Source organism: Saimiri boliviensis, chromosome 6 (genome assembly GCF_048565385.1).
Source record: "Saimiri boliviensis isolate mSaiBol1 chromosome 6, mSaiBol1.pri, whole genome shotgun sequence".
Lineage (NCBI taxonomy): Eukaryota > Metazoa > Chordata > Mammalia > Primates > Cebidae > Saimiri > Saimiri boliviensis.
Genome location: NC_133454.1, coordinates 15,654,160 through 15,680,081, shown reverse-complemented (window position 1 = coordinate 15,680,081; position 25,922 = coordinate 15,654,160). Strand labels below are relative to the sequence as shown.

At 40.2% G+C, this 25,922-nt stretch overlaps 1 protein-coding gene and 2 pseudogenes across 1 annotated transcript in view; all 3 read left to right on the top strand.

Annotated features, from left to right (window-relative positions):
- On the top strand, positions 1-1,608 carry LOC104652497 (adenosylhomocysteinase pseudogene; annotated as a pseudogene).
- A 6,081-nt stretch (positions 1,609-7,689) lies between these two features.
- Positions 7,690-25,922, top strand: part of CCDC83 (coiled-coil domain containing 83) — a 59,447-nt gene continuing 41,214 nt past the window's right edge. The window contains exons 1-2 of the mRNA XM_039462246.2: positions 7,690-7,802; positions 21,558-21,642. Of these exons, the coding sequence (XP_039318180.1) occupies positions 7,708-7,802; positions 21,558-21,642 (180 nt within the window). The 5' untranslated portion in view covers positions 7,690-7,707. The remainder of the gene's footprint in view (positions 7,803-21,557; positions 21,643-25,922) is intronic.
- On the top strand, positions 12,024-12,437 carry LOC120360969 (small ribosomal subunit protein uS10-like; annotated as a pseudogene).

Sequence of the window (25,922 nt, the reverse complement as noted above, 5' to 3'; positions counted from 1 at the left end):
CAAGACCTAGTCCCCTTCAGCCGTGTCCATCAAAAGTGCCACAAGCATGTCTGAGAAACTGCCCTACAAAGTCGCTGACATTGGCCTGGCCATCTGGGGATGCAAAACCCCGGACATTGTGGAGAACCAGATGCTGGGTCTGATGTGCATGTGGGAGCTGTACTCAGTCGTCTAAGCCCCTGAAGGGCACCCGCATCACCAGCTGCCTACACAAGACTATGAAGATGGCCATTCTCACTGAGACCCTCATTACCCTGGGTGCCGAGGTACAGTGGTCCAGCTGCAACATCTCTACCCAGGACCATGTGGCGGCTGCCATTGCCAAGGCTGGCATTCCGGTGTATGCCTGGAAGGGCAAAATGGAGGAGGGGTACCTGTGGTGCACCAAGTAGACATTATACTTCAAAGATGGGCTCCTCAACATGATTCTGGATGTTGGTGGGGCCCTCACCAACCTCATCCACATCAAGTACCCACAGCTCTTGTTGAGCATGTGAGGCATCTTTGAGGAGACCATGACTGGGGTCCACAACCTACACAAGATGACGGCCACTGGGATCCTGAAAGTGCCTGCTGTCAATGTCAACAACTCCATCACCAAGAGCAAGTATGACAACCTCTCCGGCTGCCGGGAGTCCCTCACAGATGGCAAGTGGGCCACAGACTTGATGATTGCCGGCAAGGTAGCAGTGGTAGCAGGCTATGGCAACATGGGCAAGGGCTGTACCCAGGCCCTGTGGGGTTTCAGGCCCATGTCATCATCATCAAGATTGACCCCCATCAACACACTGCAGGCTGCCATGAAGGGCTATGAGGTGACCACCATAGACAAGGTCTGCCAGGAGGACACCTTTGTCACCACCACAGGCTGTGTCAACATCATCCTTGGCCAGCACTTTGAGCAGATGAAGAATAATGCTATCATGTGTAACACTGGACACTTTGACATGGAGATTGATGTAAAGTGGCTCAACAAGAACAGTGTGGAAAGGGTGAACATCAAGCCCCAGGTAGACCAGTATTAGCTGAAGAATGAGCACCACATCATCCTGCTGGCTGAGGGTCGGCTAGTCAATCTGGGTTGTGCCGTGGGCCACACCAGCTTCATGATAAGTAACTCCTTCACCAACCAAGTGATGGTGCAGATTGAGCTGCAGACCCACCCAGACAAGTACCCCGTTGGGGTTCTCTTCCTGCCCAAGAAGCTGAATGAGGCAATGGCTAAAGCCCACCTGGGCAAGCTGAATGTGAAATTGACCAAGCTGACTGAGATGCAGGCCCTTTACCTGGGCATTCCTGTGATGGCCCGTTCACACCAGATCACTACCACTACTGAAAGCCAGACCTGCCCTTCACCTTCCAACTGCTGTCCTTGTCCAGTCCCTGTCTCTCCTCCCTAAGAGCAAATGGCAACAGTGGTTGGTTTGTCCATGTCCCTTATGAACTCCCTGGGGCTGGTCACTCAGTTTTTGGCCTCTGCTGCATCCCTCTTACTACATTCCAAGTGTGGGAGGGGGAATTGAGAGGCCCCTCCTGAAGCCCTGGTCATGATAGAGGTACAAGGAAGACAGCCACAGGGAACTAGGAATTCAGAGGTCTTGAAACTGCTCACTAAGTTAGTCCCTCCTTTGTCTGGAAGTCAGTAATGGAGTCACAAAACCCATATACTTTACCATCTAGGCCTTCAGCCCGTCTGTGGACTTATACCCGTGTGCTTGGTTTACCAGTTCAGTAACACCTCAGCCCATGACAGATAAGAAGCAGCTATACTGAAGGGCAAGGAAGAGCTGTTGTTTGAATTTTCCTGAGAGCCTGGCTTAGTGCTGGGCCTTCTCTTAAACCTCATAACAATGAGATTGGTACTTTTAGTCCCTGTTTCATAGGAATTAGAATGGAATATTAAGGGACAACTGAGAAAAGACAGAGAACTGACAGCCAGAGGTTGAGAGGGGCCATAAAAACATAAAAGCAAACATAGATCTACTACCACTTTGTAAGAAGATAGTTCCTATCGCAACCCTGGGTCAAAAAGAGAATAATTTGGTCTATAATGTTTATGTTTAAAAAAAAAAAGCCGGAAGGTGGGTAAACAAAAATCTTGGTGTCTAAAAAAACAAAAAGAAAAAACAACTAGGAATACAGCCCACCAAGGAGGTAAATGAGTTCAACAATGAGGGTTACAAAACACTGCTGAAAGAAATCAGAAATGAACACAAACAAATGGAAAAACATTCCATGCTCATGGACTGGAATCGATATTGTTAAAATGGCCATACTGTCCAAAGCAATTACAGATTCAGTGCTATTCCTATCAAACTATCAATGTCATTTTTCATGGAATTAGACAAAACTATTCTAAAATCCATATGGAACCAAAACGGAACCTTCATCACCAATTCAACCCCAAAAAATAAGAACAAAGCTAGAGGAATCACACTACCCAACTTCAAACTATATTACAAAGCTGAAGTAACCCAAACACGGTACTGGTACAAAAATTGACATACAAACTAATGGAACAGGTTGGAGAACCCAGAAATAAAGCGACACACTACCAGATCTGTGGCAGAATGACAATAACAAACAATGGGGAAAGGACTCCCTATTACATGGTACTGGGATAATTGGCTAGCAGAAGATTAAAACTGGACCCCCTTCCTTTTACCACGTACAAAAATTAACTCAAGATGAATTAAAAACTTAAATGTAAGACCTAAAACAAAAAACACTGTGGAAGAAAACCTAGAAAATACCATTCTGGACGTTGGTCTTGGCAAAGAATGTATGACAAATCCCCAAAAGCAACTGTAACAACAACAAAAAATAGACAAGTGGGACTAATTAAAGAGCTTCTGCACAGCAAAAGAAACTATCATCAGAGTAAACAGACAACCTGCAGAATGGGAGAAAATATTCACAAACCATGCATCCAAAAAAGGTCTAATATCCAGAATCTATAAGGAACTTAATTCAGCAAGCAAAAAGCAAATAACACCACTTAAAAACAGGCAAAGGATATGAACAGTTACTTTGCAAAAGAAAACATACATCAGGCCAACAAATATATGAAAAAATGCTCATCATCACTAATCATTAGATAAATGCAAATCAAAACCACAACAAGATGCTATCCCACAGCAATCAGAATGGCAATTATTAAAAAGAGAAAAAACAGATGTCAGTGAGGTTCAGAAGAAAAGGGAACACTTATGGTGGGAATGGTAAAGAACATGTGGAAAGCATTGTGAAGATTTCTCAAAGAACTTAAAACAGAAATACCATTCAACCCAGCAATCCCGCTACTATACTTAGGATATATACCCTAAGGAAAATAAATCATTCTACGAAAAAGACACATGGACTCATGTTCATCGTAGCAAAGACACAGAATCAACCAAGATGTCAATCAATGGTAGACTAGATAAAGAAAATGTAGTACACGTACACCATAGACTGCTGCAACACAGCCATAAAAAGAACAAAATCGTGTCCTTTGCAGCAACATGGATGCAGCTGGAGGCCATTTTCCTAAGCAAACTAATGCAGGAACAGAAAAGTAATATTGCAAGTTCTCATTATAAGTGGGAGCCAAATGTTGAATACACATGAACACAAAGATGGAAACATCAGACACTGTCTATTACAAGCCATAAATGGTGGGGGAAAAAAAGTACAAATTGCTGTGGGACCACAAGGCGGGGTTATTTATCACTAGTAAGGACAATAAGAAGAGGCTTCTCAAGAAGATGAATTTAAATATTAAAGGATACAACATTTGTTTTTGAATTCCCAAAGATGAGGGTTTGTTGAAGTAGTTAGGTGTCACTAGCATTAAAGGAATTGTATTTTTTTGAAGATGAGTACCATGAATGTTTTTGAATACGTATGTCAGCCTTGCAATTAACATTATGGTGAAGTATGTACCTCTTAAGTTAGGTTGCTCTTTAATAAGGCTTTTGGAAGTACCGCGTTACTACCACACTACTACTTTTATTAGCCTTACAGTTTATAGCTGAGAATCCAGTAAAATTTGGGAACTGCACAAAACTGTGCAGTTAATGGCTCAGTTTCTAGCTAGTTAATGGCTGAGCCACGACTAGACTTCAAGACATCTAGCACCCAAATAGCAATCTTTTATATCATGCTCTTATGCCTTGATGGAATCTTATTCCAAACTTCTGCCATTACTAATGCTATTAACTAAATATCTTTCATTTCAATGTACATTTATGTAAGACATTAGCTATCAAACCTCAAGATCCATTTTATACGTCCAGAAAGATATTAGGGCAGAACTGCCATCCCTCCCTGCCTCCACAGAATTATGTGCAGTGGCTCATGCCTATAATCCTAGCACTTTCGGAGGCCAAGATGGGTGAATCACTTGAGCTCAGGAGTTCAAAATCATCCTGCCTGAGAAACATGGCAAAACACCCTCTTTAAAAAAATATAAAAATTAGCCAGGCATGGTGGCATGTGCCTGTAATCCCAGATACTCTGGAGGTTAAACTGGGAGGATGACTTGCACTTGGGAGGCAGAAGTTGCAGTGAGCTTGCATTTTAGCCTAGGCACCACTGCACTTTAACCTGGGCAACAGAGCCAGACTTTGTCTCAAAAAAAAAAAAAAAAAAAATCATTTATTTTAAGCTTTCTAGATACTGAGCCAGGATCCTGAGACAGTGCAGGAAGGGACACACTCTATGTTCTATAGGTAACTTTGCAGAGCCAACACAGTATGGGATAACAGTACATATGAAAAAAATGATTGTGATATGTCTACTTTTAGTAAACAGAATTCTGACTTTTCACTGAGGCCATTTGGGAAATATTTACTGAAAGATTTTATGACAGAAAATGATTATGGAGTAGATCCTGGAAAGGCTGGTTGGGAACCTGAGTCTTTCAAACCCAGGATGTTCACCTGTCCTTTCATTATGGTGTATGTTTCAGAGACCTCAAACACAGGTGGGAGAGGAAAACACCCATGAACACAAAAGGGAGGTCACATGCTGGGTGAATATCTCCTTAGCATTATCTGTAAGATTTTGCTAGCGTTTTAAAGCTGCTCATTTTTTTTAAAGTTCTGCTGCAGTGTGCTTCTTTCTTCCTATCTGTCTGAGTCGGGTCTTGCCTCTTTTATACTTTGAATGAAACCCGGGGTCCACGAAAGCACCATGCACAGGGCAGGCATTGAATAGATGTTTGTAGTTACTGATGGATTCTATGTCCATTTGTCAGATATTCTAAGTGTAATCTTCCTAGAAGATAATTGTATTTACTTTGTGAATATTTTTCTAGGATTATCACCTTTTACTGAGAGAAATCTTCTGGTTGGTCAGGAACTGTGAATCCTTGTAAGTGTTTATGAAAGTGCCCATGGTTTATACAGCATTATCAAATGCAAAAATAGATATTGAGATACTATCATTAGCTCATCACAAAAATGCAGCTGTTAAGCAGGCAGTCCAATTGGCTTACTGATTTTCTTAAAGTGTATGAAACAATGAATCTTAATAGAGTCTATGCATGCTTTAATGGGTCCACATTTCCACTCATATTTTATTAAAATCTTTTGCCAGGAGCTGCAGTTAGGTAAGTAATTATACATTAGTCAGAGAGTTAAAAACATAAAAGCCAAGTAACTAAGGTAATTGAGCAAGATGAGGTCATTTTTCCTCCAACACCAGATGGGTACCGCAGGTAAAAACCATAACACTTGATCTCTTCCATATGACTTAGAAAGAGATTAGTGTTGACATTTAACTTTTAAATAAAATATTTTATAGTAAAAATTATTACTAAATAGTAAATTATTGTTTTAAAATGAAACATTTGTCAGTATGCTTTTTGTGCAACAGTCAAGTTTAAAATTCTAATTCTAAAATGGAAAATAATATAAAAATTCAACTCTGCATCTGAAACAAAAGAGTAATCTTTTCTTAGCTGATCATTTTCTGTGAACTGGGGTGGTATCATGATGACACTTTCTCGTGTGGAACCTATTACTCCCAATACTTTCATATTTGAGAAGATACTACTTAATATACTAAATCTTTTTGTTGTGTCATCTGCATGCTTTTCAAATGGAAAGTATTGTGGTATGTTTGCATTCATGTATAAACTCAAATTTGTTAGTGCATAGAGTACTGCATACTTACTTAGAAAAATCACAGACATAAAGACAGCCTCACTGGAGGTCTGAGTCTGCAAGCAGCATGTCTACAGAGAAAAAGCATGTTTTCATTTTAACAAGTTTTTCCACTTTGGGGCTGAATCATCTACAAAGATTTGTGTGGACTGCCAATTCAGTGATCCAAATCAATGAAAGTTGCCAATAGCAAACCTCATGAATTAGTCTTTCCACACATCATCGTACTTGGCAGCAGGCAGACATTCTATGCTTTAGTTACCCAGAATTTGAAGAAGCCTGACCTGAAGCAACAACTAAAGGGAAAGAGGAAGGGGCACTATACAGAGATAGAGCAACAGATACATGCCCTTCTTCTATATGTCAGACACTATGCTAGGTGCTTTAAATATTAGCTTATTTAATCCTTACAATAGCTCTTAGAGTAGAATTGTTATCCTTCTCTCTTGACAGATGATGAAACTGAAGTTCTTCAAAAAGATTAAGTAACCGATTCAAGGTCACACAGCTGGATCTAGGATTAAGGCCCACGTCCACCTGATTCATTCATGCATCCACTCTTGTATTCATCTGACAAGCATTTATTGTGTGTCTGTTGTGCTTGGTGAGGAAATATAGTAGTGCACAAGAATTACATCATCCCCACTCTCATGAGAGTTTCCAGCCATTTAAACAAATAATTGCAAAGGTTATATTATATGCTTTCTACCACACCTAACTACTGATACATTTATTTAAGGCTAGGTACTTATTCTTTTAAGAACAGTGGAAATTAAAAGATAAAAATGTGTTAAGGAAGACTATAATCTGAAAAGTCTATTTTAGTACCCAAACCAAACGCATGAAAGTTCTCCTGCTTACTATAAACATCTGTGAACAGTGGATCTTGACTTTCCCTTTGAAAAAGCATTTTTGATTTTTTATTATTAGGTATAAAATCAATTAATAGCTGATGAGCAGTTATTAATACATAATTATTATTTGCATTTGTAAATCTCAATCATTTTAAAAGTACTTCAATGGGTGCTTTTATTTGCTCTTTATAACAACCGTGGCCAAACCTAATTTTTTGGATTCTAATTCTTAAGTCTTTTGGATCCTAGCTTCTTCATGCTAGAAAACTGTGGTTTTGTTTTATTTTCTTTGAAAAATTAACAGACATTTAATTAATGTCTCTCTGCCAAATACTGTGGAGAAATAAAGTGACTGAAAAAGCTCGGTTCTTTGCTCTTAAAAGAGCTAGATAGGGGAAACAGATAGAGATGAATAACATAAGAGACGCAGTATCTCAGAAAGTTTTGGGTGGAGGATATGCTATACCTGGCCTAAACATGGAATTCACCCAGAATCAAGAATCCAATCATTTCATGATGTTCCACCATTGTGATGAATGTTAGATCTGGGGACATGAAAACAATCAGGATAGAAAGCCAGTATTAAGTCCCAGAGGTACCACCTTACTTATAGTAAACAAAAATAGGGAGGCAAAGATAGAATTTTTCACTTTTCCTATGTCTCTTTTCTAAACAGGTATATTTCTTAATAGCTAACCAGCACAATGGAAAACTCAGGGAAAGCAAATAAAAAGGATACACATGATGGGCCACCAAAAGAAGTTAAATTGCCTACCAGTGAAGCACTTCTAGACTATCAGTAAGTTTTTATTCTGAAATCTGAAGTTGCCATATATAAAGGGCGGTCATTGTTAAGACTCACATAACTCCAAATGGAAATGATGCATGCAGCAGCTGCCAGAAGAATAGGTGTAGATTTGGAAGCATAATTGCACTCTTGTACTATGCACATATTTTTAAAGGTTTTTGAAACTTTTAATATAACATAGTCCAAGTAGTAGCTATGACTACTTAGACTATGTTATGAAATGAAATGAAAGCTGCTATGAAACAGCTTCCATTAATGTGGTATTGGCTCCCTCAATTGTATTATAGGCTACTCTCACCGATGCATACAACAGCTTGCTAGCTTACCTCTTAAAATACAGCCTAGAATGGTTAGTTTACATTTATAGATAATGGAAGAGGCCAGACGTCATGTTTCATGCCTGTAATGCCAGCACTTTAGGAGGCCAAAGCGGGAGGACTGCCTGAGGTTGGCAGTTTAAGAACCAGCCTGGCCAACATGGTGAAAACAGGTATCGACTAAAATCAAAAAATTAGCCAGACATGGTGGCGTGTGCCTGTAATCTCAGCTACTTGGAAGACTGAGGCAGAAGAATTGCTCAAACCTGGGAGGTGGAGGTTGCAGTAAGCCAAGAATGGAAGAGAAAATTTCCCTTTATGTGACCTTTTATTTCTTAGACATTCCAACTTACATTTTCCTAAATGGCTACATATAAAATCCAAATGATTTACAGAAAATTCTTTTAATAAGAATAATATTTCATAATGTCTCATTCCTAGGCGCTGGAGACAAAAGTATAGGTAACATTCATTCTGTGTTTATGTTTTATTCCAACAAATAGCTCCTTGAGGGTTGTGAACTTCAGCTTTTGGCATGAGGTAGGTGTTTAATGTGTAATTCTTAGAGAATTAATACATAAGTGTTAGTCTTTTCTCACATAAAGCTGAAATGTGCTTCATTCATGTATTCATTCAACAAGTACTTGAGTGTCTACCAAGTGCAAATCAAGTGCTGGGTACGGAAGTATAGCAGCAAACAGGATCACATGGTTCCTGCCTTGATGAAGCATGGGAGACAGACAATAAACCACTAATTAGAGCTTTAAAAAAAAATGACAGGACAGTAGGGTGGCTCACGCCTATAATCCCAGCACTTTGAGAGGCCAAGGTGGGTGGATGAGCCCAGGAGTTTGCGATCAGCCTGAGCAACATGATGAAACCCCATCTCTACAAAAGAACAATTAGTTCCTGCTATTTAGGAGGTGGAGGTGGGAGGATTGCCTGAACCCAGGGAGGTCAAGTTTACAGTGAGCCATGATTGTGTTACTGCACTCCAGCCTCGGTGACAGAGAGAGATCGTGTCTCAAAAAAAAAAAAAAAAGTTACATGACTATATAATAAAGGTACTATAAAAGAAAAATGTAGGGTTCTGTTTAACAGCATAACTAAAGGATTTGACTTAGAGGAGTTAGGAAAAGCTTGCTTGAGAAAGCTTTGAGCTGATTTCTGGAAAAGGAACACGTGTTATGTATTTATGTATTCCATGTGTTCCTCAGTGACAGAACTGTTGTCACATGACAAATAGCTAAGACACTCTCTCATCATCTAAGGAAGGATTGTCCAGGAGTCCCCTAGCAGCCTCTTATACCTCTTTTAGCTCCTAATAAAGCAGTGAGCACATAGTAGGTAGTTAATTCATGGTTTTTGAGCAACTGACCTTTTTTCAAATTTATCCCAAGAAAGTATTGAACTTCTATGGTTATTTGAGAAGAGCTGATACTACCAATGTTCAGATAAAATGATCATCTCTGAATAATGATTGTTTTTCTTTTCTCCTTTATACTTGTTTTCCCTTCAGTTTTCTGCAATAAGTATGGATATAGATATAGAAATAGGTGAGAATATGGTTATAAGTAAAAAAATGAAGATGATAAAAGATTTTTTGAAAGTCAAGTTTACTTGGATCAATGATTTGTTGGTTTTTTTTTTTTTTTTTTTTTTTTTTTTGAGACGGAGTTTCGCTCTTGTCACCCAGGCGGGAGTGCAATGGCGCGATCTCGGCTCACCGCAACCTCCGCCTCCTGGGTTCAGGCAATTCTCCTGCCTCAGCCTCCTGAGTAGCTGGGATTACAGGCACGCGCCACCATTCCCAGCTAATTTTTTTTGTATTTTTAGTAGAGACGGGGTTTCACCATTTTGACCAGGATGGTCTCGATCTCTTGACCTCGTGATCCACCCGCCTCAGCCTCCCAAAGTGCTGGGATTACAGGCTTGAGCCACCACGCCCGGCGGTTTGTTTGTTTTTGAGACAAGGGTCTTGCTCTGTCACCCCCAGGCTGGAGTGTAGTGGCATGATCTCAGCTCACTACAACCCCCACCTCCCAGGTTCAACTGATTCTCCCACCTCAGCCTCCCAAGTAGGTGGGGTTACAGGCACATGCCAACATGCCCACTAATTTTTTGTATTTTTAGTAAAGATGGGTTTTCGCCATATTGGCCAGGCTGGTCTTCCACCCCTGATCTCAGGTGATCTGCCCACCTTGGCTTCCCAAAGTACTGGGATTATAAGTATGAGCCATGTTTGTTTGTTTTTACGGAGACAAGGTCTCCCTACATTGACCAGGCTTGTCTCGAACTCCTGGGCTCAAGTGATCAGCCCATCTGGACCTCCCAAAGTGCTAGGATTACAGGCGTGAGCCACTGGGTCTAGCCAAGATTTGTGTTTTTATATGGATAAGGCAGTCAGAATATTTTAGGTGAAGGAAAAATACGGCGGGACATTTGTACTTGGCTCTCCCTCAACAAACTGTGAGCTCCTTGAAGACTGTTGTTTACTCCTGTCTATACCTCTAGTATCTAACACAGCCTGATATATAGTATGAGCTCAGAGTTTCTTTGTTGAGTAAATATTGTTGAATCTTGTCTGAAAGCAAAATCGCACTCATGAAAACAAATACAATATTATTGTTGCCTGTTGATACAGGAAATAAAGTTTCACGTATTAAAACTCAGTGATGAAATGCCCACCAATAAACGAGCTCTTTCTTACCCATTGGTGAGTATAGATTGTTAATATTCTGAAAACATTTGCAACAAAGCAATCCTGCCCTTTTATCAAGTAATTTCAAGGATATAGGAACTCTTTCCCAGAATACAAGGTCATGAACTTCTATGGTTGTTTGTGAGGAACTGATACTGCCAATACTAAATCTATAATGTGATCGTCTCTAAGTAATGGTAGTTTTTATTTTCTCCTTTATACTTGTTATCTCCCAGGTTTCTACATCAAATATGGATAGAAATATAAAAAACAGATGTGGGTATGTTTGTGGGTTTAAAGAAAAAACACAAAAATATAGGTTTTTTGGAATTCAAATTAATTTGTATTCCTTCCCAGAATTTTCAATGAAATTGTATGAATGGGGGGAACACTGACACATTACTAACATTTTAACAACATAGAGAGTGGGGTGAAAGGTGACATATTGTATTACTAACAATTTAGTGTCACTGTGCTTTAGAGTGGTACCATATCCTTTTCAAACTCCTTTTATGTATATTGGTTTATCACCCCACTTGCTTCAGCACCTAGTGTGACCTTTCAGATTCTAGGGCACTGAGTAGATGGGGAGATATTAAAAAGGAAGAAGTGTATAGAGAACAATGATGCTTGAAGTCCCCATAATAGTGTCAAGTTCTGAAGTTAAGCTTCATCTGCTTCCTGGTAAAATATGCCTCTTCATGAAGCCAGAGAAGGCAAAGAGAGGCTCAGCTAAATTAGACCCCCAGTTACCATGAGCTCCACAAGGGGGCCAGTGAAGCTGCTAAAACATTTAGGGCATCTCAGAATTCCCTCGAGGCCTGCTGCTGCCACTCACATCATCTGGAACTACTCACTGCAGAAATGGACAAAAGACAAAGCCCAAGGCCATTTGCTCCTAAATGCTCTGAGGGAGGGGTGGTGGTCTTAAGTGTGGGGTTGCCAGATGTATCAAATAGAAATAAAGGCTAGAGTTTCAGAGAAACAGCAAATAATTTTTTTAGTATTAAGTATGACCCATGAAGTTGGGTTGGGGCAGCACGTGGTGTCCAGCCCAATAACTGTATGCTCAGTCATCACCAAGGAAAGCTCTCAGCCGCAGCCAGAAAATTTGTCTATTTCCCTTTCTCTTTGAGGAAGACTCGGTTGTAGCTGTGGCAGATTGTAGGTTCGCACGCTCTTGCTCCTGACTCACTGCTGTTCACTCTTTCTGAAGAACAAGTCAGTCAGGAAGCCACACAGCAGCCATGGCTTTTAAGGATACCAGAAAAACACCCGTGGAGCCAGAGATGACAATTTACCAAATTTGAATCACTCTGACAAGCCGCAAGGTAAAATCCCTGGAGAAGGTGTGTGCTGACTTGATCAGAGGAGCAAAGGAAAAAAATCTCAAAGTGAAAGGACCAGTTTCGAATGCCTACCAAGACTCTGAGAATCACTACAAGAAAAACACCTTGTGGTGAAGGTTCTAAGACATGGGATCATTTCCAGATGAGAATCCACAAGCAACTCATTGACTTGCACAGTCCTCCTGAGACTGTTAAGTAGATTACTTCCATCAGTATTGAGCCAGGAGTTGAGGTGGAAGTCACCATTGCAGATGCTTAAAGTCAGCTATTTTAATAAATTGATTACCAGTTGTTAAAAAAAAAAAAAATTTGTCTATTCACAAGCCCATCTGTAGACCCAGTTTAACCAATGAAGACCACATCTTGAGATTCATTTGCTTGCTCTACCCATGTAAAGAAGTAGTATTACTATATTTATAATTGCAGAAATTATGAGTAATTTGCATATTTGCATTGATTCTTTTCAGATAATTTTCATTTATAATACTTTTTTTTTTTTTCTTTTTTTTTATTGCATTTTAGGTTTTGGGGTACATGTGATGAACATGCAAGATTGTTGCATAGGTACACACATGGCAGTGTGCTTTCCTGCCTTCCGTCCCCTCACCTGTATCTGTCATTTCTCCCCATGCTATCTCTTCCCACCTCCCCACCCCCCGCCCCTCCCCCATTTCCCCCCAACAGACCCCAGTGTGTAGTGCTCCCCTCCCTGTGTCCATGTGTTCTCATTGTTCAACACCCGCCTATGAGCGAGAATATATGGTGTTTGATTTTCTGCTCTTGTGTCAGTTTGCTGAGAATGATGGTTTCCAGGTTCATCCATGTCCCTATAAAGGACGTGAACTCATCGTTTTTGATGGCTGCATAATATTCCATGGTGTATATGTACCACATTTTCCCTATCCAGTCTATCATCGTTGGGCATTTGGGTTGGTTCCAGGTCTTTGCTATTGTAAACAGTGCTGCAATGAACATTCGTGTGCACGTGTCCTTGTAGTAGAATGATTTATAATCCTTTGGATATATACCCAGTAATGGGATTGCTGGGTCAAATGGGATTTCTATTTTTAGGTCCTTGAGGAATCGCCACACTGTCTTCCACAATGGTTGAATTAATTTACATTCCCACCAACAGTGTAAAAGTGTTCCTATTTCTCCACATCCTCTCCAGCATCTGTTGTTTCCCGATTTTTTAATGATCGCCATTCTAACTGGTGTGAGATGGTATCTCAATGTGGTTTTGATTTGCATTTCTCTGATGACCAGTGATGATGAGCATTTTTTCATATGTTTGTTGGCCTCCTGTATGTCTTCTTTTGTAAAGTATCTGTTCATATCCTTTGCCCATTTTTGAATGGGCTTGTTTGTTTTTTTCTTGTAGATCTGCTTTAGTTCTTTGTAAATTCTGGATATCAGCCCCTTGTCAGATGGGTAGACTGCAACAATTTTTTCCCATTCTGTTGGTTGCCGATTCACTCTACTGACTGTTTCTTTTGCCGTGCAGAAGCTGTGGAGTTTGATTAGGTCCCATTTGTCTATTTTGGCTTTTGTTGCCATTGCTTTTGGCGTTTTGGTCATGAAGTCCTTGCCTACACCTATGTCCTGAATGGTTTTGCCTAGATTTTCTTCTAAGGTTTTTATGGTATTAGGTCTGATGTTTAAGTCTTTAATCCATCTGGAGTTAATTTTGGTGTAAGGTGTCAGGAAGGGGTCCTGTTTCTGCTTTCTCCACATGGCTAGCCAGTTTTCCCAACACCATTTATTAAACAGGGAGTCCTTTCCCCATTGCTTGTTTTTGTCAGGTTTGTCGAAGATCAGATGGTTGTGGGTATGTTGTATTTCCTCTGAGGCCTCTGTTCTGTTCCATTGGTCTATATCTCTGTTTTGGTACCAGTACCATGCTGTTTTGATTACTGTAGCCTTGTAGTATAGTTTGAAGTCCGGTAGTGTGATGCCTCCCGCTTTGTTCTTTTTGCTTAGAATTGACTTGGCTATGCGGGCTCTCTTTTGGTTCCATATGAAGTTTAAGGTGTTTTTTTCCAGTTCTGTGAAGAAGGTCATTGGTAGCTTGATGGGAATAGCATTGAATCTGTAAATTACTTTGGGCAGTATGGCCATTTTCACGATGTTGATTCTTCCTAACCATGAACATGGAATGTTTCTCCATCTGTTTGTATCCTCTCTTATTTCGTTGAGCAATGGCTTGTAGTTCTCCTTGAAGAGGTCCTTTACGTTCCTTGTTAGTTGTATTCCTAGGTACTTTATTCTCTTTGTAGCAATTGTGAATGGCAGTTCGTTCTTGATTTGGCTCTCTTGAAGTCTATTACTGGTGTATAGGAATGCTTGTGATTTTTGCACGTTGATTTTGTATCCTGAGACTTTGCTGAAGTTGTTTATCAGTTTCAGGAGATTTTGGGCTGAGATGATGGGGTCTTCCAGATATACAATCATGTCATCTGCAAATAGAGACAATTTGATTTCCTCCTTTCCAATTTGGATACTCTTTATTTCTTTTTCTTGCCTGATTGCTCTGGCTAGAACTTCCAGTACTATATTGAATAGGAGTGGTGAGAGAGGGCATCCTTGTCTAGTGCCAGATTTCAAAGGGAATGCTTCCAGTTTTTGCCCATTCAGTATGATATTGGCTGTTGGTTTGTCGTAAATAGCTTTTATTGTTTTGAGATACGTTCCGTCAATACCTAGTTTATTGAGGGTTTTTAGCATAAAGGGTTGTTGAATTTTGTCAAAAGCCTTCTCTGCATCAATCGAGATAATCATGTGGTTTTTGTCTTTGGTTCTGTTTATGTGGTGAATTACGTTTATGGACTTGCGTATGTTGAACCAGCCTTGCATCCCCGGGATGAATCCTACTTGATCATGGTGGATGAGCTTTTTGATATGCTGTTGCAATCGGTTTGCCAGTATTTTATTGAAGATTTTTGCATCTATGTTCATCATGGATATTGGCCTGAAATTTTCTTTTCTTGTTGAGTCTCTGCCGGGTTTTGGTATCAGGATGATGTTTGTCTCGTAAAATGATTTGGGAAGGATTCCCTCTTTTTGGATTGTCTGGAATAGTTTCAGAAGGAATGGTATCAGCTCCTCCTTGTATGTCTGGTAGAATTCAGCTGTGAACCCATCTGGACCTGGGCTTTTTTTGGGTGGTAGGCTCTTTATTGCTGCCTCGACTTCAGACCATGTTATTGGTCTATTCAGGGTTTCGGCTTCTTCCTAAACAGGTTTAGGCTTGGGAGGTTGCAGGTGTCCAGGAATTTATCCATTTCTTCCAGGTTTACTAGTTTATGTGCATAGAGTTGTTTGTAATAATCTCTGATGATGGTTTGGATTTCTGTGGAATCTGTGGTGATATCCCCTTTATCGTTTTTTATTGCATCAATTTGGTTATTCTCTCTTTTCTTTTTTATTAATCTGGCTAGTGGTCTGTCTATTTTGTTGATCTTTTCAAAAAACCAGCTCCTGGATTTATTGATTTTTTGAAGAGTTTTTTGTGTCTCTATTTCCTTCAGTTCTGCTCTGATCTTAGTTATTTCCTGTCTTCTGCTAGGTTTTGAGTTTTTTTGATCTTGCTCCTCTAGCTCTTTCAATTTTGATGATAGGGTGTCAATTTTAGATCTCTCCTTTCTTCTCATGTGGGCACTCATTGCTATATATTTTCCTCTAGAGACTGCTTTAAATGTGTCCCAGAGATTCTGGTATGTTGTGTCTTCGTTCTCATTGGTTTCGAAGAACATCTTTATTTCTGCCTTCATTTCATTGTTTATCCAGTCAACATTCAAGAGCAAGTTGTTCAGTTTCCATGAAGCTGTGCGGTTCTGAGTTAGTTTCTGCATTCTGAGTTCTAACTCGATTGCACTGTGGTCTGAGAGACTGTTTGTTATGATTTCTGTTCTTTTGCATTTGCTGAGGAGTGATTTATTGCCAATTATGTGGTCAATTTTAGAGTAGGTGTGATGTGGTGCTGAGAAGAATGTATATTCTGTGGATTTGGGGTGGAGAGTTCTGTAAATGTCTATTAGGTTTGCTCGTTCCAGGTCTGTGTTCAGGTCCTGGATATCCTTGTTGATTTTCTGTCTGGTTGATCTGTCTAATATTGACAATGGGGTGTTAAAGTCTCCCACTATTATTGTGTGGGAGTCTAAGTCTCTTTGTAAGTCATTAAGAACTTGCCTTATGTATCTGGGTGCTCCTGTATTGGGTGCATATATATTTAGGATCGTTAGCTCTTCTTGTTGCAGTGATCCTTTTACCATTATGTAATGTCCTTCTTTGTCTCTTTTGATCTTTGTTGCTTTAAAGTCTATTTTATCAGAGATGAGAATTGCAACTCCTGCCTTTTTTTGCTCTCCGTTTGCTTGGTAGATCTTCCTCCATCCCTTTATTTTGAGCCTTTGTGTATCCTTGCATGTAAGATGGGTTTCCTGGATACAGCACACTGATGGGTTTTGGCTTTTTATCCAATTTGCCAGTCTGTGTCTTTTGATTGGGGCATTTAGTCCATTGACATTTAGGGATAGTATTGTTATGTGTGAATTTGACGCTGTCATTTTGATGCTACCTGGCTGTTTTGTTGGTTAGTTGATGCAGATTCTTGATTGTGTTGCTGCTTTTTTACCATTTGGTGTGTTTTTGGAGTGGCTGGTACTGGTTGTTCCTTTATATGTGTAGAGCCTCTTTCAGGAGTTCTTGTAGAGCAGGTTTGGTGGTGATGAAATCTCTGAGTGCTTGCTTGTTCACAAAGGATTTTATTTTTCCTTCACTTATGAAGCTGAGTTTGGCTGGATAGGAGATTCTGGGTTGAAAGTTCTTTTCTTTAAGGATGTTGAATATTGGCCCCCAGTCTCTTCTGGCTTGTAGGGTTTCTGCTGAGAGATCTGCTGTGAGTCTAATGGGCTTCCCTTTGTGGGTAACCCGACCTTTCTCTCTGGCTGCCCTTAGCATTTTCTCTTTCATTTCAACCCTGGTGAATCTGACGATTATGTGCCTTGGGGTTGCTCTTCTTGAGGAATATCTCTGTGGTGTTCTCTGTATTTCCTGGATTTGAATATTGGTCTGCCTTGCTAGGTTGGGGAAGTTTTCCTGGATAATATCCTGAAGAGTATTTTCCAGCTTGGATTCATTCTCTTCATCACATTCAGGTACACCTATCAGACGTAGATTAGGTCTTTTCACATAGTCCCACATTTCTTGAAGATTTTGTTCATTCCTTTTTGCGCTTTTTTCTCTGTTCTTGCCTTCTCTTTTTATTTCATTGAGTTGGTCTTCGACCTCTGATATCCTTTCTTCTGCTTGGTCAATTCGGCTGTTGAAGCTTGTGCATGCTTCACGAAGTTCTTGTGTTGCGTTTTTCAGCTCCATCAATTCACTTATTCTCCTCTCTATGCTGTCCATTCTCGTCAGCAGTTCGTCCAATCTTTTTTCAAGGTTCCTATTTTCTTTGCGATGGGTTAGAACATGTTCTTTTAGCTCATTGTAGTTTCTTACTACCCATCTTCTGAAGTCTGATTCTGTCATTTCATCACCCTCCTTCTCCATCCGGTCTGGTTCCCTTGCTGGTGAGGAGTTGTGATCACTTTTAGGAGGAGAGGTGTTCTGGTTTCGGGAGTTTTCATCCTTTTTACGCTGGTTTCTACCCATTTTTGTGGGTTTATCCACCTGTTGTCTGTCTCTGTCCCAGGGAGTTGGAGCTTTATGAGTTTCCGTTGCACTACTGCCTTTTTTGATTTTTTTTTTCAGGTCGGACCCACCCAGCTAGCAGCACGCCTAGCCTCTGCCTGCCCGCAGGGGCTTTGCTGAGCTGCTGTGGGCTCCGCCCAGCTGCCCTGAGCTCTTCCCTGTAGTCCTTTTTATATGGGCATAGTTAGAACTGTCTGGGCAATGGTGGCCCCGCCTCTGTTATGGCGGACTCTCTCTGTTGTGGCAGGTTGCCTCGGCAACGGCGGGTTGCCTCGGCAAGGGCAGCCTGCCTCCGTAGCGGTGGAGAGTCTCAGTAATGGCGGAAGCCCCGCCCCCACGGAGCCGGACCGTCCCCTGTTCAGCTGTGCTTGGTTTGAAGGGCTCAACCCAGAGGGTTTCCAATTACTGTTTTTGTTTTCGTTGTTGTTGGGGGTGGAGGGGTGGGACCAACCGAGCCTGATCACCTGGCTCCCTGACTCAGAGTCTTTTCTTTTAAGTTGAACGACCCCGCGTTCCGGTCGCTTGTTGAAAAGGCGCCGGGATCTCCCGTGCTGCGACTCACGGAGTCGGCTCGAACCGCGGCGCCGGCTCCTGGCGGATTTTTTGCCTAGGAATCTCCTGGCCTGGCTCGCTATTTCAGATGAATGGGCTATTCTGCCGTCTCAAGGCTCTGCTCGCCAGCTAAGAGGGCTCCCAGACCAGTGGCTTTTGTACGGAGAACCGCAGCAACAGGGAGTGGTCACAGCAGCCGCGCGGGCGGAATCAGCCCCGCGGGGGCCAAAACAGCCGCACCGGCTGGGACTGCGACGCTGGCGACCCCTCTGCCTGGGTATCTCCTGGTCTGTGGGCAATAAGAGTTCGTCTGGAAATGCGGCGTCCACTCACCCTCTGCACTTTCACTGGGAGCTGAAGTCCTGAGCTGTTCTTAGGCGGCCATCTTGAAAGTCCGATCTATAATACTTTTTTTAATCTCCTGAAAAACAGGAGGTAGAGAAGGCACTCCTTCAAAATTTTTGCACAACCATAAGCTTTAAGTAAGAAGTCAAAGATAAGCCAGGTGTGGTGGTGCACATCTGTAACTCCAGATACTTGGGAGGCTGAGGTTGGAGGATTCCTAGAGCCCAGGAGTTCAAGCCCAGCCTGAAGAGCATCATACCTTATTTTCTTACTATTTTGTGTAGCCCGACTATCTATAGTAGTCCCCTCCATTTACAGTCCTTATATTTTTATTTTCCCCATGGTATTTATCATAACGTGTAAACAATATGTTTCAATATATGTATGCGTTTACTTCTTATTATTCAGTAAAAGGTACTCCTTGAAGGCAAGGATCATGAAGGTGGTGTTAAAAATTATAGGCCGAGCACAGTGGCTCACACCCGTATTCTTCCTACTTTGGGAGGTCAAGGAGGGTGGATCACTTGAAGCCAGGAGTTCAAGACCAGACTGGCCAACATGGTGAAACCTCATCTCTGCAAAAAAATTCAAAAATTAGCTGGGCATGGTGGCGCATGCCTATAATTCCAGCTACTGGTGGGGTAGGGGGCTAAAGTGGGAAAATAGCTTGAACCTGGGAAGGGGAGGTTGCAGTGAGCCAAGATGGTGCCACTGTACTCCAGCCTGAGTGACAGAGCAAGACTGTTTCCAATGGGGGAAAAAAAAAAAAAAAACTATCTCTATAATGCCTTAAACAATGCTGGGCACCTAGTGGCAGGTCTTTAAATCTACATTGTATATATGACGTTTGAAAGGGAATACTGGTCCATTTACATTGCAGAATTTTGGAACTGAAAAGAAAGCATAGAGTTCATCTCCATCAATCCTCATATTTCTGGAACAGTAAGCCAAAGTCTAAAGGTTAAATATCCCTAGAGAACTGGAAAACCAGCTCTAAAATTCAAGGTTCATAATATCCTAACAGAGCTTTTTATGGAGTAAAAGGAGTAAGGGAGTTTTTTTAATGTTGCATTTTCTCATTATTGGGAAAGAAAGAGCCTATTTTTTCTCTCTACTGAGTATATAATGTCACAAATATAATTGACGTCTGGGGGGAAGGGCTAAGGATATAAGGGTCAATTCAACTGAAACTTACTGAGCATTTACTTTATGCTAGAGGCATTCACACATGATTTCTTATTTTAATCCTTATGATAATATGCAGAACTAGGTATTCTTATCCCATTTGACAGCTTGGACATTTAGGTACAGGGAATTGACTTGCCTGACATAATGTAGACAAGAAGCGGTAAGTGCAAGATGTAAAACCAGAGTTTCTCATTCTTTAACTACTCTTCTGTTTACTGTACTACAGAGGTGCTGTATTTCTGTTTTATTTTGTTTTTAATTGAGCCAAAGGGTTCAGATAACACATTTCCTTTGCATTATTTTGGTCTCAGATTTAAAGTTATAAGATATACTAGGTCATAGTGATACAAGATATACTATACATTTTTTAAAATTATTTATTTACTTTGAGACAGGATCTCACTCTGTCGCCCAGGCTGGAGTACAGTGGCATGATCTTGGCTCACTGCAACCTCCACCTCCTGGGTTCAAGCGATTCTCCTGCCTCAGCCGCCTGAGTAGCTGGGACTACAGGTCTTCGCCACCATACCTAGCTAATTTTTGTATTTTTAGAAGGACAGGGTTTCGCCATGTTGGCCAGCCTGGTCTGGAACTCCTGTCAAGAGATCCACCTGCTGGCTGAACGCAGTGGCTCATGCCTGTAATCCCAGCACTTTGGGAGGCTGAAGTGGGTGGATCACTTGATGTCAGGAGTTCAAGACCAGCCTGGTCAACATGGAGAAACCCCGTCTCTACTAAAAATAGAAAAATTAGCCAGGTGTGGTGGCAGGTGCCTATAATCCCAGTTACTCAGGAGGCTGAGGCAGGAGAATCGCTTGAACCCAGGAGACAGAGGTTGCAGTGAGCCAAGATCACACTACTGCACTCCAGCCTAGGCGACAGAGCAAGACTCCATTTCAAAAAAAAAGATCCACTTGCCTCAGCCTCCCAGAGTGCTGGGATTACAAGTGTGACTCACCATACCCAGCAAATTTTTAAAGAGATAGACTATACTTAATACCTCAAATAGCTATCAAATAGCCTCTGCAGAAGTCTTTCTACACTTTTCTATCTCACATACCTAACAGACACTCAACAAATACTTGTTAAATATTAAAGAAATGCATTTGTGCCAGAAAAGAAGTTTTTACTAATTTGTGGAAGAGAGGGCATGCTAATGAACTTGAATCAATAGGCACGCCTAGTTTACCTTAATATTTCAAGAAAGTGTGCTGGCTCTTATAAAGTCTTAGTTTTGTTTATTATTTCTGTCTGAATATTTTTAGAATTCTAGAAAGCATGTTTTCTGTATGCCCTCTCCTTGTTTTCCTTTAGGCTGAATTATTTATAAACAATTCGAAAGTATGAAATTACAACTATAAAATATGAACAGGGATTTTTTTTTTGAAAAGAAAAAAACAACCTTGAGGTTATCCCTCCAATATATATTTTAGTGAGTTAAATAGATTCAGAAACAGAAAACCATTTGGGAAGGGTTTTTATCCCTAAATGTGTTTTCGTAATGTATTTAATAATTCACTTCGAATACTTTTTAAATTTTTCTTACGAATTTTTCCTAAGATAAATGATTCTAACACATTTTATCTTTGTTAATTGCCAGATGTCAAATAAAGGAAAATGCAGTAGAGCGATTCATGTTTCAAATAAAGACACTTAGGGAAAAGAATCAAAAATATCATGAAAGAGTGAGTATAAAATTTAGAACCTATATATAGACATTAAACATTTACACTCATGCTTTCAAAAAATGTGGATTATGGTGAAATATAGTCTAGGAAATTATCTTCTTGAAAGCTTGGAAGTGATTGATTTACAGTCTATTCAAGTTTCTTTGTACATGCGTGGCAAGAGGGTACTGCTGTTCCCATTATATTAGTTATAATGTCAATGGAAGATGGGTTGAATTATGTTATTTAGATCCTGAAGACACTAAATTTTACACTCAAAATTTTAAAGCTTTGGAACCACATTTATCTTCTGACTTTTTATTTAACCAAACTATAAAACATTGGTTCTCTATTTTTCATTTATCTTTTTTCTTTTAGATTTTCAGAGAGTATGCATATGTAAATACCATTTGAAAATGACATACTCAGTTGTTAAAATTATTGATTGCACATTTAAGATGATACACTGTTTTTATTCAATCAGATTAAAATGAATATCAAAAGGGTGCTATATATGACTATCAGGACTAAAGGTCAACAGAAATAAAGTTCGGAAGCAGTCAATGATAATTAACATAATTTATCCCTCAAGGTATCTCATGAAGGAAGAAATAGTGAGGGTGCCTCCTTTTAACACATTTTATATGGGCCCTGAAACTTCCAGTTAACTGTTACATTTTGGCTTCGGTCTAGAAATATATGTATATATCTACAAATTTTATTAGAGTCTGGAGTCAGAGATCTGAGTTTGCATTCTGACTGTACAGCTTATTGCTGATGTCATTTTGGCCAGATTTAGTATGAGCCTAAATTTCCCTTTTGTAAAATGGGGATTCCTGTCTTCCCCATAGGGCTAATTTGTTTGTTTATTCAGTAAATATTTAGTGGATAAGACAAGCTAGTGACATAACTGTGACTCTAACACTGTTATGATTCTCAAGGTTCATTCACTTGTAATAGGCACTAAAACAGAAGCTCAGTTTGACCTGTTGCCTAAATACAGGCTCTGCAAGAGATCCAGAGCACTAAAGAGAAGTGAGTACCATCAAGGCACCCATGCACATCCTCCAGTGGTCAGCACTGGGACTTGTAGATCAGGACTTGGTTGTGGCAAGTACAGCAATCAGAACTGAGTAATCATTTTCCCCTTAGTCCATCATTTGGAGCCAGAAACAGTTAAAGTTCTTGTTTCCATGAGGATTGGCTCAAGAATCACATTAGTGGACTCAGCAGTGAGGAGCATGGGGAGGCAAATTCTAGCTCCAACTCTGAACATCATCCATTTCTTTCCTTTTACGTTGCTACTGCTGTAATTTAAACCACCACCATCTCTACCAATCCTTCCCTCAAAGCACATTTTCCACAGGGCAACCAGAATTAAGTTTTGAATACTGTAAACCTTTCAGAGATGAACATCCTTCAGTGGCTTCTTACTGCACAGAAAATAAAAGCCATTGTCCTTGCTAAAGTCTTCAAGGCCCTTCAAAATCTGGCCCGTTCACCTCTCACAAACCTTGTCTCCAACTGCCGATAGACGATTTTTTGCTCCTTAGCTCAGCTAGGTCTGAGTTCTTGTCTCAGGACCAGAAAGAAGTAAGCACACAGACACGTGAAGAGTGAGCAAGGCAGGAAGTTTTACTCAGTGATGAAACAGTTTTTAGCAGGGAGGGGATGCAGGGGTGGTCTCCTTACCCAAAGGCAGTAGAGTTCCCAATACGGCTGAGCCCAGGGCTTTTTATGGGTTCAGAATAGGGAGTGTGTGCTGACTGGTTTTTGGGTATGTATAAAAGGTTAAGGTGGGCACAATAGTGTAGAAAATCAATTAGCAACAAGTAGGTATATGTAAAATAGGTGAAGGATGGGGACCAATCAGAGGAAAGCAAGCCAAACAGGAAGGCAGGTTTTCAATCTGGTTGGAGGATATTTGCAGGACTGTTTCCAGCTTGAAGGCTGGATTTTACTGAGGTCCCGCCCTTTTCTGCCTAGGCATTTGTCTGCCTCCTGCCTCTCTGCTCTACCTTTTGCTTGTCACCTCTTCTTTGAAATCTTGAAAAACCAATCTACTTCTTTATGCTTTTACTCATGCTGTTTCCTCTTCCTAGAATGCTTTTTTCTTGGCTAGCTCCTTTTCATTCCCCGAACCTAAGTTGGAATATTGTGTAAAATTATACCTCCAATATTAAACTGCAAGCTTTTTAGGCAGCAGCAATCCAGTCTTACTTATCTTTGTTTCTCTGGAAGAATCCAGCTTGAGTAGGTGTTCAATAAATATTTGTTGAGTTGATTCACCCTAACGCTAGTGGAAGGAAAAATGTTTTGTGGTCACAGATATTTAACATGACTCATTAGGAAGATACATTGTTTTCTCTTCAGTTATTTCAAAATCAGAAATGCCCCTCTTCTTTCCCACACAACATCTCTTCCTATGTATATTTAGTTCTGTTTGGATTATCACCTCATTTATTATCTTTCTTTCTCTCGATTTGCATTCATTGCTCTACCTACCTCATTAGATGTTCCATAGTTCACTATGTCTACTTACTTACCCTCCATTCATTCTTTCATAACTACTATTCCACCATAACTGCTTTAGCAAAAGTTATTAATGACCAATTTTCCAGTTCCATTAGACTCTTTTTAGTCCTTACTTTATCTCTCATCTCTACAGCAGCCGTTCCCTTTATCTTAAAACCCTTTTCTCCTTTGGGTTACAGGACTTCACTCTATCCTAACTTTTCTCCTACCTCTCTGATCATTTCTTCTCATTTTTTATTCACTGCTCTTTGCCTAGACCCATCCCTTAATTATCACATTTGCCAGGGTTCTGATCTCAACCCTTTTCTCTCTCTCTAAATCCTTTTTGGGGTCATCTCCCTTAAAACTATGGCTTCAAATAACCATCCATTTGTTAATTATCTTCATTCATATCTATATGTGATAAAATTTTATAATATTGTACACTGAAAAAAATAAGCGTATGTACAAACAAAAATGAATAGTCTCTAGTTTAGTTAATAACATATCAATGTCAATTTCCTGGATTTGATAATGTACTATAGTTATGTAGAAGCTTATCATTGGGGAAAGTAAGGTGAATAGTAGATTGGTATTCTCTACACTATTTTGGCAACTTCTTTTCTTGTTTTTTGTTTGTTTGTTTGTTTGAGACAGCATCTTGCTGTGTCACCCAGCTGGAGTGCAGTAGCACAATCTCCGCCTCCCAGCTTCAAGTGATTCTTGTGCCTCAGCCACTCAAATACCTGGGATTACAGACACATACCACCATGCCCAACTAATCCTGTTACTTTCTGTGGAGATGGGATTTCACCATGTTGGCCAGGCTGGTCTCGAACTCTTGACCTCAAGTGATCTATTTGCCTCAGACTCCCAAAATGTTGGGATTACATAGTGGCATAAACCACTATGCCCAGCATCTTTTCTTATTCTTATGAGTCTTAAAAAGTGAAAGGGTAAATATGAGATGAAAGAAAACAAAATCAATCTTTTTTATAGCTTATTTATTAAATGTCTTTTTTCCATTTTTATAATGTGATAATTATTCTTACCTCAAGTAGTAATGATTTACCTCACTTTGTAGGAATAAACATATTTTTAGCACATTAGTGGTATATCTAACTAAATTGTGTTTTATATTACTCAAAATAATTTTTCAGACATACTGAATTCTGTAAAATGCTATCAGACACATTCTCCTTCCATTCACAATTCATATGGGGTTTGATAAGTTTAATATAGATATTAAATTTATATATAATGTCAAATAGTATTTAATGATATTTATGCAGGCCAGGCACAGTGGCTCATGCCTGTAATCCCAACACTCTGGGATGCCAAGGCAGGAGAATTGCTTGAGGCCAGGAGTTTTAAGACCAGCCTGGGCAACACTGTGAGAGCCCGTCTCTATAAAAAAATTGTAAAAGGTAGCCAGGTGAGGTGCTGTGCACCTGTAGTCCCACCTACTCAGGAGGCTGAGGCAGGAGGACACTTGAGCCCAGGAGTTTGAGGTTACAGTTAGCTATGACCATGCAGTCCAGCTTGGGCAACAGACTGAGACGCTATCTCTGAAAAGGTAAAAAATTTTTAAATTTTGTAAATGAAAACTATCATAGGCTTGAAAAGAATAGTCACTGTGTTAAATATTTGATCTAGGGAATTTGATTTACCTTGAGAAGTATTGTGCCAAGTATGGAAAGAAAAGGAAAATTTCTCCCTATATTATATACATTTGTAACTTGTATGTAGTGGTTTTAAAATTATCACTATCTTTGGAACTTTTG